This window comes from Equus quagga, chromosome 7 (genome assembly GCF_021613505.1).
Source record: "Equus quagga isolate Etosha38 chromosome 7, UCLA_HA_Equagga_1.0, whole genome shotgun sequence".
Taxonomy (NCBI): domain Eukaryota; kingdom Metazoa; phylum Chordata; class Mammalia; order Perissodactyla; family Equidae; genus Equus; species Equus quagga.
In genome coordinates, this window is record NC_060273.1 from 103,299,493 (window position 1) to 103,319,921 (window position 20,429).

Here is a 20,429-nt window from a genome sequence, read left to right on the forward strand (position 1 = left end):
CTAGGATATGTCAGTACATTAAAAATAAAAATGGTAAACGTAATAATATAAATATTCAGCACACTGGTTCAGTCAATACCAGCCATCTGGGGTCTAGCAGAGACTAAAGGAGGCACAGACGATGCACACACTGGAAGACACGGCCCCTGCCTCCCAGGAGCTACTGCTCCAGTTTCCACATGGGGTGTTTCCTGTAAAATCTGACCAAAACTTGCATTATACTTTTCCTTTCTATGTGAAGGATTATGGGTTTAGAAGAGCAACCAGCAATGGCTTTTAACAAGCAGAAGTAATTCTCTTCTAGAGTTCCTAACTTATGGCTATGTCTTCAGAAGTACAGTTTAAACTACACTCCAGACTCTAAAAGTTCAACCTTTCTAGTCATTGGGGGGTTCAGTTTAATATTGCTTCTTTTAAGAAATTTTCCCCCAAAATGTCTATTACATGAACCCAGATTTCCCATAATTATATCTCAGGAAAAAAAATCTTATTCTAGGAAGTCTTTCATGTCACCTTTGCAATGGAAAGTTGAAAGTATTCAAAGTTATTTAGAAGGGTGGTACTTATCTCAATTTCAATACGTGTAATTGTCGTTAAATTGTGTTAGACAAAAAAATTCAAAATTTTATGAGTAATGATTACTTCATTAGTTCAGCAAAAAGTTACAATATATACATACCTACAAAGGTACACAATATACATACTAATAGCATGCTAATAATAACATGCAATATACATACTAACAAAGATATTAATATTTTGGGAAACAGAGAATCTATTTTCATTTAGTGTCATTTACCTGGTCAGTTAAATCTTCTGGTATTTACTACTTTAACCACTTCACATATACCAACTTGACAGCTCAAGGAGACATGTATACATATATATATATAAACTATACTGCCCGTGCTTTTCTTTTATGATGCCTCTTTAAGTTCTAGGGTAAGAACCTACCTCGTAGGCTGTCTTTGAAATATTATCCGCTGTATCCCACACTGCACTCATCTGAATCTCCACAGGCTTTCCTGAAGCAGAAGACAGCAGCACTGTGGGGGAACTCACACAGATGGAGACCATCGATTTTCGGTCTTGTTCTGAAGGATTATAGATCACAAGATACCTGCAAAAACAGCTGCTTTACTATTGGGATCTCAAAACCTTTTTAGTTCTTTAACACTATTTTTAAGATCTCAGCTCATAGATGGTCATAGAGTCAACATGTGGAGAAGAATTAGAAGGAATAGTCTGGTAAAACTTTTGGAGAACAGGCAATTTCATTGCAACAAATACCACACAGTACAAAGGGTAATGAAATAATTATTCACTTTCTAAGAATAAAATGTTATACAAATGGAAGTTATTAATAGAACTGTAATAAAAATATTTCCATCTCCTAGAAAGTGATCTGTATACATATGGTTTAACTGATCTGTCTAAAAGAATCAGACCTATACAACTAATATCCAGACTCCGGCCTAAGCTCGCTGAATAAAAAACACATAAATTATTTGTTTGCAATTTAGCCATAATTAATTTCCATTAAAATTCTGACATTCATTTTAGACCACTAAAACACAGTGAAAATGCATAGTTATCCATGTAGAATCACATAATTCATACATTTATTTTATATACAGAAGGCTCTTATTATCCAAGACAGCTGGTTCTAGAAAAAAGGCCATTTGACGTGAATCTCCTTAAAATAGGGGCTAAAATTTTATAATAAATAGTGATGGGTAAAAAAAAGATTTGGGACTTAGCTAGAACAAGGAAAATAAAAACTACTAAAACAAGTTTAGGCAATATTTGCGACTGTATGCAACTCTAAGAATGAACAAAAAAATGAATGAACTGGAGTTTTGGGCAGAATTTTTCTAACAATATTTTACACTAGCACATTATGATATCCTTCATGTAACATTTAATCTTTACAAGATGGTTTTAAACATAACTATATTTGTAAAAAATAGTCAAGGACTTTATCATTTTTCCTAAAGTACTCTCGTAATTCTTTGATATTCAAATAATTCTCAATCGAAGAACTTAACATCCTTGGTTTTCTCATTAGCATAACTCTGCCAGATCCTCATTGTTTCATACCTTCGCCTGTGAGTAGAAATGTTCCAGACCATCATGTCACATACTTTGCAAGATTTATGATTTCACTTTATAATCAATTTGTATCGCATTATCTTCAATTAAATCAAAGAGTATTTGAAGAGGATGTTTGACTAATAATATAACTTACTGACTCATTAGTGAATATTTTCACAATCTGAAGTATTTTGTTTTCCTATACAATTTTTTAACTGTAAGAACACAGAACTGAATGGTCAGATAGCAATTGCTGTTCCCCCTGAGCCACAGTAGCTATATCAGACACGGGCGAAGCAAGCTGGCATCGTTTATTTAGTGCATCAGGAAGCCCAGCAGTGGTCTTCTATCCTACATATGTGTCCTGTATATTTCAACTGTATTACAAACCATTTATTAAGAAATAAAATTAATACATACATGGCCAAAACTAAAGCCAAGGACAATAGGAAAACACGAAGAAAAAGAAAGAATGTAACATAAAACCTACAAAACATCTGACTTACAAATCGCTTATCAGAAGAAGCACTTATGATTGAAACAATATTCTGAGACACCAAAGGTAACAATATGAAAATAAGAATGTCTCTAATTCCTATTAGGCTTATAGTATGCCTCAGGATCACAAGACCTAACATCATGTATGGGCATTGAGATTCCTTATGTATATGAGAGAAGAGCAGCTAGAGCCATGTTCTCAAAAACATATTCACAAAGGGCACTGAAGCCGCCGAGTACTAAATAAACTCCATTTTATCCACAGAAGTCATTTTCAACCAGACTGAGGGTAACACACCCTTGAGAGGTGTGCTCAACAGACTTACTTAAGAGATGTGTCAACCTATTTGCATCCTCCCAGTGCCCTCTACCAGAGCTTATACTTCACCTGACTGTTCTCCCACCACAAACACACCTAGAGAATCACAACTGCCAGGATTCAGTTACAGACAGGACTGCACTATATTCCTAATGTGCCCTGGGGAGGAAAAACAGTTGAGAATCACTCATCCTCAGCACCAAAGATGTCCAACCCAGCATTCTAGAAATGAGTGATTTACTACTGAAATCTCATGTTCCCAAAGGCTTAGAGTGAGCACGTGAAGAAATCTGAAGATTTAGGCCAGTCTCCTAGTTCTGCAGAAGCCCTGGGGGACATCCCACTAGCAAGTTCTTTGGACACTCCACTACACAGAGCTAATCATAAAGGCTCTGACAATAACACGTAACATGTGCCCAAGCAATCAATTAGGTAATAAGCATCCAGAACACTGATTCCTTGCCATGGGGGAAAAAATGACTCACGTTTAAAGCAAATAATAATTTTAACCATACATTTGGTTTTATACAATATTAAACACTTTTTATAATAAGCTGTGAACTAGGTTCTGTTTTGTTTCATTTTAGTAGCTACTTAGTATTTGACCATAATGATGTTTCTACTGTACTGAATGATTATGTAATTATCATGCCAGGAATCTATTCAAAAAACTACATGTGTAGAGTATATGAGTACAATGTTGCTCTAAGAAAATAATTTTTTAACATAATTAGAGATTCACAGCATGTTCTTCAAGTGCATCACAGCACAAATGTGTCTGACATACACACAAACCCCTATGTACATTTTAAGTAGAGTACAGAGAAAGCTGATCATATATAAATTATATTTCCTTTGGAAATAAGTACATTACCACAAATTAACTAAATTTTCACTGCCATCATCATGTTTGGTAGGCAAACATTTGTTATACTGCCAGTATCCCCAAACACGAGCTCTTTTAAAACTGTCACTTGTGAAGGGAACCAATGGTTTCAGTACGACATCATTATATCATACTCACTTATTGAAAATTAATATTTGATGCACACCAACAAAAGAAAAGAGTGATATTTATGTTCTGAAAATGGGGATAGTTAATTTCTACTTTACCTTGGAAGTAACTATATAGGAAGCTCAGAACTTTTTTCCCCCAATTTCCTACACATTTGCATTAGCTTCCTACCTATCGTCTTGTCACAAAGTCATAGCCAACCTCCTCGTTCTCATGACACTAAACACCCACAGCTTGGGGTTACGGGCAATTATTTCAACTCTCTATGTACAAGAACAACTCTCATCTCATGAAGACAAAGCACTCATATGCTCCCTGTCAATCAAATTAGAGGGCAGAAGATGATCTACTTTGGCTGGGATAAAAAGGAACGGAGAAAAATGAAGCATAATTGTACGATTATGTTAAACTGGGAATCACTTTATGGAAGAACTAGAATCCCACTATAAACACGGTTCTGAAAATTTTGAGGATGAATATATATAGAATTCCTTCACCCCTTTTGTAGAAATGATTTATGTCATGTTAAGAAAGACAACTGTGGTAATCCAAGTTCTCTCTTTGAGGTAATTCTGATCAGTACCCACTATAAACAACAGAATAGGACCACATGGGTTTCCTTCCAGGACTGGATGAAGGGCAAAGCGGAAGGAATAGGCCCTTGGTCAGAATGAGCTTGGAGTTTTCACTCACAGAGCGCTTCCTGTATGCCAGGCCAAGTCTTCAGGCCTGTATGGGCAACCTACAAGGCACATCCTTTCATCCTTTCCACTGGACAGATAAGGAAACTGAGGTTCAGAAAGGTTAAGTATGTCGCCAAAACTCACCCAGCTACAAGTGTCACATCAGGGCTTAGAACTCTATCTCACCCCTAAAGCCATCTTCTTAACCACTTCACTCACAGGCCACGTGTATAGGAAACTTTTTGACAAGTGTTGTTTCCTGTAGAGACTCCCTTAGTTCCAAATTCATACATGAAAAACTTTCTTCTCATGGATGCCAAAGATCTCCACAGAGCCTCTCTCTTGAAGAAGCTCAGATTGAACAAAAAGCTACTTACATCTCATGTATATTATATTTACAAAAGAAAATTTATAAATTGGAACATTGAAACAGAAACAATCTCGTGATACATATTAAGGAGATCATCTTATGACCTCATTGCATGAGGTAAGCTAGAACAATATTCAAGGAAACATTTAAAAATCACTGCATACTTTTATGACGGTGAAAGGAAGACAAAAATGAAAAATATTTGTAAGTCCCCTGTAAGTGTAGTTTAAAACCTGTTAAGCAGACACTAGGTTATATGAAAAATAATTCTAACTTCATGTGCCTAGTGTAGTACCTGGAATAGAATAACATTCAATAAATAGTTGATGAGTGAGCAATGCATAAAAATCCCACCAGGAGAATGTACCATTTGTAAATAATACCTATTAGAATGGGGCTTTATAGTTTTATCAGATTACTTTTATTTTGATATTTCAATTCCTCAAAAAGTACCTTTAAGGTCAACAAGACATATAATTAATCCCTTTGCAAAGATAGAGGAAATGACAGATCCAAGATCAGAGAGATAGGTAAAAACAAAGATTAGAGCTGAGTTTGGCTGATTCTTAATGACAGTATATTAAAAAAATCATTTCAAAAAAGAATATATTCATCTTCTCTAACTAACCTCGTTAGTGGAGCACAATCTAAAGAAGAGTATTAACCTATATATAGTATTCTAAATATATATATAGTATAACCTATATATAGTTTTCATGGAAATATATGGATTTATATGTTTATGAAAATTGCAATTTCCAGATTTGGAGTCCTTTTGATATAGTCCACCTAGCTTTTTAGGTTTCAAACATAATTCTTACCATATTAGCCAGGAGAAAAACAAAGTCAAGATACTAAAAACATAGGGAGGCTTTTGGAGGTCTTCAATAATCACACTCAGTTTTGTGATTCCTGGGCTTTGCAGCCAGACATGTTCAAGCTCAAAGCCCTACCACGGCACTTGGAATTTGGGAGGTTTTGGACAAGTTATTTCATTTCTCCAAGCCTTAATATCATCATCAGAAAATCAGGAGACAAGATTGTTGTTTGGATTAAATGATAAAATGTTTGGAAAATCACATAGCTCAGATCTGGCACAAAGTATAATCTCAATAGCAATTAATTTCTCTCCTTTCTCTTATAAGACCCTCCTTGTGTCCTGACCAGGGACTCTGGTACATAAATCACACCAGATGGTGGAATGAATGTTTTAATTAACCCAGGTCACTGAGCTGCTTTAAATGTCTTTTTGTCTGTGTGTAAGGAAGATTGGCCCTGAGCTAATATCTGTGCCAATCTTCCTCTACTTTGCACATGGGATGCTGCCACAGCATGGCTTGATGAGTGGTGTGTAGGTCCACACCAGAGATCCAAACCCATGAACAATAGGCTGCAGAAGCAGAGTGCACGAACTTAATCACTACGCTGCTGGGCCAGTCGCCTTAAATGTCTTTTTTTGTGTAGGCACATATAAATCTAAATGAAAGAAATTAACAAAACCACACATGTGATAACACAGAGACCCTGAAACAAGAATTCAGATAACATGGGGGGATAAATGCACAGGTACATAGAATATTCACATGTACAAAAAATTACATGTGGATGGCTAAATTAAAAAGTAAAAAGAAAAGGACAGAGAAAAGGACACCTCCTGGCATGTGTCATTATAAACTTTTGAACATGATTACACAGTCCCTGTCCAGGAAGTACCTATAGTCTAGAAGGGGAGAGAGACAGACAGTAACTGTTAAGTTCAATATATAGGATAGGTAATATGACAAAGGTATGCACAGAGTGTCCTGTGACACACACAAAAAAATGGCATTTAGGATGATTAAGAATTAATTAGGAGAGAATTCAAAATAGAAAACTAATTTTACATGAAATGAGCAGAACGTATATACAGAAAATGACAAAACTTTATTGAGGGACACAAAAGTGAATAAATGGAGAGACATACTTTTCTAGGTGAGAGAACTAAAATAGTGCAAAAAGACAACACTCCCAAAATTAATTCATAAATCTTATGCAATGTCAACTAAAATCCCATTGAAATCCTTTTGTTAGGAAAAAGGCGAGGGAAGAAAAAAGATCCTAACCTGGGAAAAACAATTCAATAATATATCTATAGTAATAGATGGACAAGACAAATGGTTAAACAGATGCATTAAAACAATATGCCAACACTCATTCTAGATGAATTAAAAATTTAAAACATAAAAAATTAGTAGAAAAAATAAATACATAATTTGTGGTATAAAAAAATCTTTCTAACCATAACAGAAAAATATAGTAAAGGAAAAGGATGGTAAATTTGATAACCAAAAGTAAAACTTTTTCCAACTTAAAAAAATAAGATCAAAGAGTAAAAATAAAAGGAAATCAAATTCAGGAAATTTGTAAAGTCCTCTTACAAATCAACAGAAACATAAACAAAGTAGAAAAAAGTGAGCATTTTTCTTTTATCAAATTGAAGTTGAAAAATAAATGATGCTCCTACTTCCAGGAGAGATGGAGTAGCCGGTGACAGACAAGAGCTCCCACTTCTATTGGTCATCTAGAAAAACCAATAAAATACAGGATCAGCTGCTGGAAAGCAACAGAGAACTGCTGAGGAGAGGAAAGTACTTCAGAGAAGTGAGCTGTCCTCTAGCCATTTTCGCCTGGGGCATGCCAATTCTCAGCTGGGAGAGGCTGAATTCCATGCAAAACCCAGTACAAAGCCTAAAGGAGGCTCACTTTGGGGACAAAGAGGCCAAAAGGGCATCCGGTGAAGACTCGGGAGGCTTCAAGTATACATTTGGTTTTCTCACCAGGACATGTGCCAAATACCAGGGGCTGCACAGAAAGAGAGGCTTAAAACTTAAACCAAAACCTTCTGAAAAACAGAGCAGAGGCATCTCAGAAGATTTCAGAACCCACAGGAAGCAGGGCTTAGAGAATATACTAGTTAGAAACTTGGCAAGCTAGATGAACAAGACATTGAGTGAATTAGCCTTAATTTAGCATAGTCCTTAACTGGAGTATCTAGAAGAAGATATTTTCTGGAGCCTCTATAAATTTTATACACAATGTCTAGCACTTAACATAAATTTCCAAGATGTCCCAAAAGACAGAGCCACAAGACCAAACACCAAGAAGAAAAAGACAAAAGAAGAACCAGAACCACACATAAACCATACATTGGAGTTAACTGATAAGACTTTAAAATAATGACTAACATGTCCAAGGAAAGAGGAAACATGAATAAAGTAGACTAAAAGATGAAGAGTTTCACCACAGAGAGTGAATACATTAAGAAAAAAAACAAATGAAATTCCAAAAGGATAAATATTTGAAATTAAGAACTCAGTGGATGTGTTTAACAACAGAATAGACTCAGCAGAAGTCAATAAAAAATACCTAAACTGAAATTAAAAAAACAAAAAGGAATGGGCAATACAGAAAAGAGTGTTAGGAACATGGGCCACATGGTGAAAAGGTCAACACGTGGAAGAAGATGTATGTGGACAGAGATAAGAGAGAAAACAGTAGAACACAAATATTTGAACAGCTGAGAATTTTCTAAAACTAATCAAAGAGATTAACCCACAGAAACAAAAAGTTCTGTGAGCCCCAGATGGAGGAAAAACACACCATGGTGTATCATGTTAATTCCTCCCACCTCTCTGATACCCAAAAGGCAAAATCTTAGAAGCAGCGAGTAAAAAAAAGATAATACTGTCACAGGCACAACAATAAGATCACTGGCTGACATATCAACAGAAATGAATGAAGCCAAGAGATAATGGAATTACATATTTAAAGTGGTGAGGAAAAAATAAAAACACCGAGAATCTACAAATCCATATCCAGAAAAGTTTTCTTTAAAAAATGATAAAGATAGCTTCAGACAAACAAAAACTGAGAGAAGTGGTTACCTACCAGCAGACTTGCACTAAAAGAAATGCCAAGTCTTTCTGGCAGAAGGAAAATAATCTCAGAGGGAAACATGGAACTGCAGGGAAAAGTGAAGAGCACAAAGGGGGATTAAATTTATGAGAAAACATAAATGAATATCAACTGTACAAAATAACACAAAAGTAATCACTTGAATTAGACTATATTAAGTCATCTGTGCTTCTCTATGGAAAACACTAAAGTATCCAAATAAAAATATTCAAAAGATTATATTTAATAGCTAATCAACATACTGACTGAATTGAGGGAACACGATAGTTAATAAAAAGTATACTGATGGGCTGGAATATTAATAGTCATTAAATACTTATGAGGATTTTTTTTTTCTTGGTGAGGAAGATTACCCATGAGCTAATATTCATGCCAATCTTCTCTAATTTGTATGTGGGATGCCTCACAGCATGGCCTATGAGCAGAATAGCTCTACACCTGGGATCTGAACCTGTGAACCCATGCCACCAAAGTGGAGCACATGGAACTTTAACCACTTGGCCACAGGGCCAGCCCCTGAAGAATCTTTTTAAATACAGGATATAAGAAATACAGATATAAGAAAAAGGATGCTATCTTTAGGACATACAGGCCATCAAAACCACTAGAATCTACATAGTAAAGTGCACCTCTAACATGCCAATATATTAAGCTAGACAGGGGGATAAACCTCAAGCCACAGTGACGGGTAGGGTGTCATTTAAGTCATTACAAGGACCTTAGATCTTCTTATTATACAGGTTATGGAGAGTGACTGGAAGGTTTAACATGGTCAGATTTTCATTTTTAATAGATACTTCTAGTTGCCAAGTAGAGGAAAGATTTAAGGAGTCAAGACTCAAAGCAGGAAGACCAAGTAGATAGCTACACCAGTCCAGGTGATTAAATCAACCAGAGGGAGGAAAGGTGAAGACCTAAGTTAGAAGAATGGTAGAAACACAAAAAGAACAAATTCAAGAAACAGGTGGGATATCGTATCAGTAAGATTTTCTGAATTCCTTGGAGAAGGATGGGTGGTAAAACAGAAGAGACAGTCTTCTACAACTCCTGGTTTCCAGTTAGGGTGGGATAGATATGGTGGTAGCATCAACCAAGATTGACCACCTAAGAACAGATAGTGGGAGGAGGCTTCAAGATAAAGGGGATAAATCCAGACTGACACTTCGCAAATTTGAGGTGCCTGAGGAACATCCACAGATATTCATCCCGATGCTCCTAAATTAATGAACTGAAACTCAGAATCCATGTTTCCAGTGGAAATATAAAAATCAGCTTTCTAAGTATGGTAGGCAGAACAACGCCCCCCCTCCCCACGATGTCCACATCCTAATCTCCAGAACCTAGGAATATGTCACTTTACATGGTAAAAGGGACTTTGCAGATGTGATTAAGGATCTTGGGATGGGGAGATATCCTGGATTATCCAGGTGGGCCCAATCTACTCACAAGGGTCCTTATAAGAGAGAGACAGGAAGGTCCAACAGAGAAGACAGTCATGTGACAACAGAAGGAAGGGTCTGGAGTATGTGTGGAAGGGGCCACAGGCAGAGGAATGCAGGTGGCCTCTAGAAGATGAGAAGCGCAAAGAAACAAATTCTTCCCTCAAAGCCTCCAGAAGGAGCCACTCCTGCCAACAATATTACACTATTCCTCTTGAAAATGAGGACTAAGCTCTGGTTTCACATCACAAAGACTGAAGACTTTTTGCCACCAAATACATAAAAGAAAATCTTCAGACCTGGAAAAGGAGACAGGGGTAGGGCTGGGCAAAGAGCAGTGAGAAGAGCTTCGGGTCCTCGGAACTGGGCCCAAGCAAAGATTGAAATGAAGTACGTCAAGCCCTCTGACTCCCTTTCCTTTAGAGAACTCCCTCCCACTTCCTCATGTGCTGGCTACCAGGCCTGATGTGCCCAAACTCTCAACGTCCCAGTTCAAGAGACCACAGCTAAAAACAGAGAAAGCAAATGAAAAAACCCCCAAACCTGTACTCTCTAAAAAGTGAATGATTGATAGTCCTTACACTGACCAAAGTGGTTATTCCTAACCTTCAAAAATTCTATTTTCTAATCTTTGTTTCTTTTCTTTTTTTAAAGACTGGCACCTGGGCTAACAACTGTTGCCAATCTTTTCTTTCTTTTTTTTTTTTTCTGCTTTATCTCCCCAAACCCCCCCTGTACATAGTTGTATATCCTAGCTGCAGGTCCTTCTAGTTGTGGGATGTGGGACGCCGCCTCAACATGGCCTGACAAGCGGTGCCATGTCTGCGCCCAGGATCCGAACCCCGGGCTGCCGCAGCAGAGCGCAAGAACTTAACCACTCAGCCACAGAGCTGGCCCCTATTTTATAATCTTTGAATACATTATGCAGACTCCACTCACTGGAGAAATGTACATGTGCACAAAATTTTTCATACAGGTTCTAAGGCCTTCCAGTTTAAAAACTTTCTATTACTATAAAGTAGGGCTTTTTTTTTTTTTTTTTTGAGGAAGATTAGCCCTGAGCTAACTACTGCCAATCCTCCTCTTTTTGCTGAGGAAGACTGGCCCTGAGCTAACATCCATGCCCATCTTCCTCTACTTTATACGTGGGATGCCTACCACAGCATGGCTTTTTGCCAAGCAGTGCCATGTCTGCACCCAGGATCTGAACCGGTGAACCCCGAGAATCGGAATGTGCAAACTTAACTGCTGTGCCATGGGGCTGGCCCCAAAGCAGGCCTTCTTAAACAGGTAAACATTTAACTGTTTCCCCTTAAAAATCTCTCTAGAAACTATAGAATAACAATCTCACTTATCTTCAACTACCAGATATTAGGATTTTTATTTGCAAAGGAAAAAATAAAAAATGATGTTTTCTGAAGCTTCCAGTTGATTAAGTAACAAGGTTGGCCTCACCTTAGAAGAAAAAAATTCAACACTGAGGAACAGAACACCTTTTCTCTCCGCAATAAAGATTAGGATTTTATTTGAATATAATAGTGTATAAATGTTACCTCTCCTTCATAATACATGAAAGTTTATTTCACCTTTCTTTTTAAATGTTTGGGAGAAATAACTTAAAATTCATGGACAAAAATATTAAGAATCTATTATCCATTGGAGAGTCACTTGTCCCAGGACAAAATTCAAAAAGAAAGTAAACGAGCGCCCTGCATCTGTGATTGAATCTGAGGGAAGGCTGCCCCTGACGAAGCACTGTGATACAGCCCCTAACACTGCTCAACTGAGTATGCAATTTCTGACAACACTGTACTATCCTCGAATCTAAGAATTCCATAATACTAACACAAGTTCCTAGTTTAGATATGAAGTACAGATTATTAAGTAAATATTCTAGAAAGCTATTTTAGAAAATATTACTTTGAGTAAAGAATATTTGTTTAGAATACTAATACACAAAGCAGTAAGTTAAAAATAAAATTGTATCTTAGAATATTTTTTTCCATTTTTTGATTCAAAGTAAATTTGACTTGGCAGGTGGTAGAGAGTTTTTCAGATGCAATGGTAAGAATAACAACAAAAATAATAACAATAATACCAAAAGCTAGCACTTAAGGAGCCTTTAGAATACCACATAGCATATAGTATGTGCTTTACTTGAATTAAGTCCTTTCAGCTTCTTAACCAACTTATGAAGTCCTAAAATCATGCCCATTTTACAGATGTGTAGGGTGGTTCAGAATCCTGCTCATGGTTACACAGCCATTTAAGTGGGAGAGCCAGGATTCAAACTCAAGCAGTCCGACTCCACGGCATCTTGGAGGTAGGGAAGGCGGCTCCGCTCTTCTCCAGTGGGTAAGACACTCAAGTGGTACGTGCTATAAGCACAGATGCAGTATCTGCAGCACTCAGCCTCATCAGAGCCCCATCTCCCCAAGGTTCTCCGAATCCTGCTCCATCAGAGAGCTCTATATCCACCCCAGCAAAGAGCTTTCACTCTGAATACCTCCAACCACCAGCAATGGCTGGACTGGGGTAAAAGGGACTTCTCTGAGGTGATTCTGAAGGTGAGGCGACTTCCCTTAGCTACTATAATGACAACACAAGCTTGTTTATTCGGTAAGTTCTTACTTTTTGTAAGGAATGATGGGAAGAGAATTGCCATATAATAATATTAGTGGTATTTCAGAAAATAGTTTCTTATGTCCCAGTTATAGAACAAAATTGATTATTTTCCAGAGTTGAGTTTTCTACCCCAAAACTTCCTTTCCTGGTGCTTATCCAAATGGCTGCTTTATAAATGATTTATGTTTGTTTGTTTTGGGGGGTTTTTTGGGGTAAGGAAGATTGGCCCGGAGCTGATCTGTTGCCAATCTCCGTCTTTTTGCTCGAGTTAGATTGTCACTGACCAAACATCTGTGCCAATCTTCCTCTGCTTTGTATGTGGGATGCCGCCACGCCACTGCATGGTTTGATGAGTGGTGTGTAGGTCCACACCTGGGATCCAAACATGCAACCCCTGGGCTGCTGAAGCAGAGCACGCAAACTTCACCACCATGCTACTGGGCTGGCCGTTGATGTGTTGATTTACGTTTTAACAGACAAGAAAACCAAATGTCAGTTGGATGTGACCTTGGGGATCCCTACCTTCACCCCTCTTTCCCAAGACATATAGCAAATGGACTCAAGTTTCAAAAACAGGAAGCTGGTTGGTGACAGTGGTGGAGCTGGGATGAGTCCCCTGACTCAGTCCAGGGCTCCCTTCACAAAACTGTGCTCTTTCCAGGCATCTGACAGTGAGATCCACTCAAAGCTCAATGGTATGGAAACAAAAGAGTTAGTATCATAAATGTTATCAGAATTTATAGCTGCAAATGCAACTCAATACTATAAATTAAAATGGTAACTCTCAAAAGTACTATATATTTCAGGGCTTTCCCACAATGACAAAGCATTTCTAACAGCATAAATAGAACCAAAGTAGGATCAAAATAATTTTATATCTTTTATAAACAAAATAGGACTGAAAAATCTTACAACTATATCTAGTATATAACAGAAAATAGCAAGTCAATAAACAAGATAAATATTCCTTTCCAACTATTCTAAAACTTTTGATACTACAGCAATAAAAAGAAACAGACACAAAAATTGTACTTAATTTGGTCGACCCCAAGAGTCTTGTCACCAATTAAGTTGCTTTCATTCTGAAAGAGTTTTGCCTAAAACAAAAATACCATCTGTTTTACCTAAAACATTAAGATGTTCTATTTTCTTGTCAATTCAGAAATCACATCTGTAGCCATTTTCTGAAAAGACAGCAAAAGATATTATATTTATGGGTGACTGCATAAGGAATGATGTTCAATCAAAATGTAATTTTCATCTACTGGAAGAAAATTTCATTTCTCCACTGACTATAACGCTGTAACTTTGGAGGAACACATGGTACATAAACAGGCTGATTTTCACAAATAAAAAGACCTTAAAAGTTAATGCAATAAAATAAGGTTGTTTTGTTGCTAAAGAGAGAAATAGTGAATACATTTGTATTCACTTTGTACATCTTTGTAGACAACTGATATCTATCTTGTGTGGGTTTTCAGGTGAGGAAAGGAAAAAACAACTTTTTACTGGTGCTACATCTCTACATGTTAGTGAGTCATCACATAAAAGGTAGAAATATGAAAACAACAAAACACAAACCACCTTCTCTTTTCAAAACACTTTTAGACACAATATTGCTCCCAGGAAAGACACTCTACTCTACAATCCAATGAACCAATTGAAGAAGATACAAAACACGAGAGAAAACATCACTCACAGTGAAGGCAAACACGATGTCACAGGGGATAAATATGAACATGTTTCGAAGAAAAACATACAAGCTATCCAACTACCTATAACACTTGAAGTAGATATTAAGTACCTACAAAAAAATCTGAAACTCAGCTATGTTTTAGTTTGAAAAGTAGCCCAGTTTCACACATAATTTTCTTGCCTAAAATAATAAAATAAAATAATGCTACTCTCCAGATAAGGATGAAATAAATAAGTCCAAAGGCTCTATTTAAAATTTTTCTTTTACCACAAAGTTGTGAAGTGTTCTGAAGTCCAAGATGGGCTTGAAGCCCTCCCTGACTTTTTCAGGATCAGGATACCTTCACTAAAATCCTTTTCCTTGTTCCTCTTGTAGTGCACGCTTTATTAATCTGCATTTAGAAGGAAAAAAAATCTGGTTCAGAAGAATGGAAGACTTTGAAATATGCCACATCACTTCAGTCTATGCTCTGAACTGCTCTGAGTTAATCAGGTTTACGTTAGCAATTTCAGAAGACATGATGGACACTGGGAGGAAAAAAAGAGAGACAGCAGAGGACTAAGTGTGCAAGAAACTAGAAAAAATAAACTAAGGAATTTCTCACATATAATTGTCAATTCCCCACACCCCAATACAAATCACTTTTAAAAAATAACTCATATACCAGATATTTAATTTACTTTAACACTTTCATAGTGCATTATGTAACTCCAACTAACAGGGGAAAAACTTTGGCGCTATGGCAATAAGAGAACAGAATCATTCAAAATTTGCATTATCTGGCAGACACACCAAAATTAATGCCAGCTCTTCTTTGACACTACCTCATCTCCTTTCCAAAGTTTTTCTTAGGTTCCGTAAAGTTATGCATTTCCAAACATCTTAACTGGAAATTACTATAATCCTTCCTAGATTACAGGTGGTAGTCTCCACGCTAACTTTGCCTTCATATTGTAAGGTATCAAAATATCTCATCATAATCCCACATATACAGGCACATATATTTCCTCCCCATCTTCTGCACTTCCTGATTATGATCCTTGATGGGGTAATTGTAAGACATTGTAAGCAACAAGCAAAATCGTTTTAATTTCATTAGACAAACCATACAACTGAAACACTCAGTGTAAACTTAATTCACTGTATAATAATCTGACAACAATAAACTAGGACCACACAGCTAGTTAAGAAAGTTTGATTTAAAGTATAAACAATAAAAAAGCAATTAAAACAGACTAACCAGGCAATTTAGCAGGTGTTCACTGAATACATAACTACTTTGCCATTGCTTTCAAGAAATAAAACTTAAAACTATCACTTAAAATGCAGTCTGTTCAACCACTTCCACAAATAAAATTTAAATCTAATAAAATCTAAAATGACTTTGTACCTAGGAACAAAATCATAGCAGACTAACTATAAAGGCATGGGAAGGAAGATTCTTTTAGATTTCAAGTGAAATTGATGAAAAGAATGATTTATGATACCATGCCTTGAAAGTACTAAGGAGACAAACTCCACAATATAAATCGGTATGTCAGACTGATAGTGGCCTACTGACAAACATTTTCTTCAAACTTCTAAATGAGAGTAAAATGTATAAATAGTTAATACACAATTATATTATTTTAAGTAGTCTATCATAAACTTTAAACTGCCTAATGCAAGAATTGTGAAAAGTATTATTTCAGGAGATGCAAGAATGGAAGAAGAAATTTAAAAAAAAATCTGATAATGAGGAAGCCTGAAGTACAGTCAAGAAGCTAGAGAACTCAGTTGAGTCAAGGAAAGGACTCTTGCAAAGAAAAAGTCAACACCTAAATCCCTCCACGCTTAGGGCATGTGGTACAGAAGGGTGAAGTCAGCACTGCTCCACTCACCAAGATTTCTTGAGAGACAGATAGTTGCCAAAAGACTTTTGAAAGAGATGGGGATCAGGACAGAGAGGAAAAGCTGACACACCCAAGCGTGATGCTAATAACAATCTGATGCCAGTCAGAAGAGACAAGTGGTTTTTGCTGTACTGTGTCTTTATTAGGGAACTTGCTAATTACTTTAAACGATTTCACAATTCTTCCAAACCATTACTCTACAGGTCTACAATCTCTATATCTGCAAGATCCAAAAAGCTCTGAAAAATCAAGATTTCTTCAAAACTCACTTGGTGCCAAAACCTAAACTGAATTGACATGAAGCTACATATAACTGTTTACCCCACTTGATCTGAATATTCAGAAAATTTAAAGTATTTGATGAGTCCTACCCCATAAAGTATTATGTAATATGCCATATATACATATTAACTTTCCTAAAATTAAAAAGTTCTGAATTCACAAATATATCTAGCTCTGAAGATTTCAGATAAAGGATTGAGGACCTGTATTTAGCAGCAGGCTATGTGGTAGAGTCTAAGTGACAGACTACTCATAGAAGACACCCCGCCTGTGTAGGTCCTGAGCAAGAAAGAACCAAGAAATGAAGGGGAGAGAAAACATGAACACGTCGCAGCATAGTGCTGCTTAAGGCATGGACGTAAAATAACACTTGTCATTGAATGACAGACTGCCTGAACCAAGGAATAAGTATATTTTAACATGGTTCTAAATAGGTCACCAAGAAATAGTAAATGTTTAAGAATATTATATTTTCTTAATATGAGAACACTCTAAATCCCAATACAACATATTGCTCTTATTCTATGAGATTTTACTTTATATCTTCCTCAATTCTTAATTTTGCAATATCCAATTATGTTTTGGAATAAACAGAAAATCTCTGTTTCTTTAGTATTATGAGTGCTTGGATATGATTTTTCTACCTAACTGAAAGGAAATCTTGAGAACAGGTTTTTAAGACGCTTCTAGCACCCAAGACTGATTTATTTGGTACAGATCTGTTTCAACCATGTACAGAATACGATTGCAGTCTGAGGAAGAGCAGGCAGGGAAGAGTAGCCAATGATCAGAAAATATGGTAGCTGCTCGGGGGTCTAGCTGATGAACCTAATGAGTAGATGCTGCTAGTTGCCTACACAATAGCCATTCTCACATTCTCCTTTACCGACAAAAACCCAATTTTACTCGGGATGACAACAGTACTAAGCTTTAAAAAAACTAATCAAAACAAACAAAAGCCTTGATATGCCCATGCTTGGGGTGGCCATGTGACATACTTCTGGCCAATGAAATGTAATTAGAATTCAATAGGGGAGCTTCCTGGAAAGCTATTACATCCCCAACTTAATAAAAGTCAGCAGACTCAACTGGCAGAAGTTTTATTCTTGGCTCCTCTTTTGTGGCTGGGACACAGATCCAATGTCTGGAGAAGCAGGCACAATCTTGAAACAACAGCCACAGGCTAAGGACAACAGAGCTAAAAGGTAAAAGAGGTCTGGTCCTTTGATGACTCCATGGAACACATCATGAGTCCTGGACTACGTACCTTGAAACTTGTTCATAAGAAAAATTAACTGCTTCATTGTGAAGCCAATGTACTAAGGTTTTTGTTATGTGCCGTTGAATGCAATGCAAAGTAAAGTACCATACACACAAGAAATATTGGGTAACACAGGGAAGCCAAAAAGTACCAAAAACTTAATATTAATCTTAAAAGGAGAGAACGTTGAATACAAGATGATTCTCCCAAAGCAAAAAATGTTCTCATAAAGACTCATCACTATTGACATACTTTTCCTTAAAGGGTTGCTTATTTTTAAGTATGTCCTTAACTGCCTATCAAATATTACACATAACTTTTTCTCGTAATTTTCACTCTCTCCATCTCAATTTTCAGTTATCAATTCAGCAAACACCTCCTATGTGCTAAGCATTTCTTCCTTATTTCACTCAACTATTCATAAGTTCTTTAATTCAAACAAGTCATTTTCATATTCTCCATGGAACTTGAAAGGCAAATTTCATAAAAACTTAAGTTAAAACCTCAGAATTTTGATTTTATTACAAAAAGAAATGGTAATTTATCATATTTTTTAGCTTTATATAGAATTTTATGAACACAGAATATCTGATCAAATCATTGATGCTTATCATTGATGAACATTTAAATCTTTTAAAGCATTTGTTCACATGATAAATAAAGTTGAGAGACATAGCCTTGTCCACAGTCCTCTTCATCTCCAAATACGATTGTTTTCTGCAGCATAGATTTCTTCCAGTGCAATGCCCAGTTCAAATGCTCCTGGCACATATCAGTAGGTCACTTTCCTGAAAGATTGCTAGGTGTCATGTTAGAATGATGAACAAGACCCAGCCCATGCCTTCACAGGGTTTATAGCAAGTCCCTTCAGAGGAAGGTTAAATAGGAGGCAAGTGGGACAATAGTGGGTACACACGCAGTCCCACGAGAGCATACAGGAGGGACACCTAGCCCTGACTTAAGGATTTCAGGGAAAGGTTTCAGAGGAAGTAACAACTAAGCTGAGTCCTAAAAGATAATCAAGAATCAATCAGGGAAATTGTGTGCATGTGTGTGTTTGGGAATGGGGTGCCTGGGAGGTTTTCTATTCCCCCCAGGCAGCAAAGGTCTGGAAGTGAGAGAGAACATGGCATATCAGAGAACTGATAGTTGAAGGGCTGAAGTACACAGTGCATGCTGGGGTGCTGTGAAAGATGATGCTACAGAAACCAAAATGCAGACACATAGGTCAAGTTATGGAGTCTGTGAGTTTATCCTTGGATAAATGGAGAAAAGAAGGGTTTTGAGCAGAGAAGTTACAATATCATTGCTAATATTTGTTGAGTGCCCACTAAGTGCTAGATTTTATATGATTAAGTTCATACACATGATCTTATTTAATTCCTCCAACAAATGTATGAGGCAGGGACACCTGTCACAGGGTTGTTGGCATCACTCAGGGGAGAGAGAGTAGCAGCCTGAAGAAGGGTAGTGGCATCGAGGATGAGGAGAAGTGGACAAAACAGAGAGACAGTTAAGAAGTAGAACAAAAAGAACTGGTGTTTGTTTGGATACAAGGTGAAACAGAAGGGACAAAGATAATCAGGGTAATCCTATAATTTACTGTCCAAACAAATACACTTTTGAGCGCAAAGAGGGACACTAATGAAAAACTGGAATACACGATCACGCTAAGATTGAAGCCCAGGCTTCTGGCCTGGGAAACTAGATGACGATAATAAAGCTTTATTAAAGAGCTTAGGACCACCACAGAACAGGTTTGAATGGAAAGAAGTTCAGTTTTAAATACACTGAGATGGAGGTACCAGTGGGCGGTTCCAATGGAGGTATTCATCTGGCCTGCGGGCGTGTGGGTCTAGAACTCCAGAGATTTTTCTCAGCAGAGATATATTTTGGAAGTCAACAGTATATTGACAATTAATAAAGGCAATGGAGTAAGTAATATCACTCTCACTAGAAGCTTCTGTCTTTAAATCTTCCTGAGGCAAAACAATTGTTTAAGATCTCCTATATGCTCCTGACTTTCCTTTTTCAGACGGTAACATTATCTGAAGCTACAGACCTACATTACTGTTAGTAAACTATCTTTACACTATAAGAGCTCTGCCAAAACTGGAAGGACATTTCTACTTTCAGTTTGGTAATCAAATTTACAATAATGATTTGGATTCGCACTGTCTAATTATTTCCAATGCCTTCTTAATTTTGATTCATATATTAGTCAGCTGAGTTTACTTCATTAAGAAAACTTTTAGAAAGAAAAGAGTATCTGTGGTATATTTTATAACTGTTTTCATATTT

The 20,429-nt window shown here is 36.8% G+C and overlaps 1 protein-coding gene across 1 annotated transcript in view; it reads right to left on the reverse strand.

Annotated features, from left to right (window-relative positions):
• MAN2A1 (mannosidase alpha class 2A member 1) overlaps window positions 1-20,429 on the reverse strand; it is a 169,354-nt gene that overhangs the window by 42,673 nt on the left and 106,252 nt on the right. The window contains exon 13 of the mRNA XM_046666313.1: window positions 955-1,120. Coding sequence (XP_046522269.1) covers window positions 955-1,120 — 166 coding nt within the window. The remainder of the gene's footprint in view (window positions 1-954; window positions 1,121-20,429) is intronic.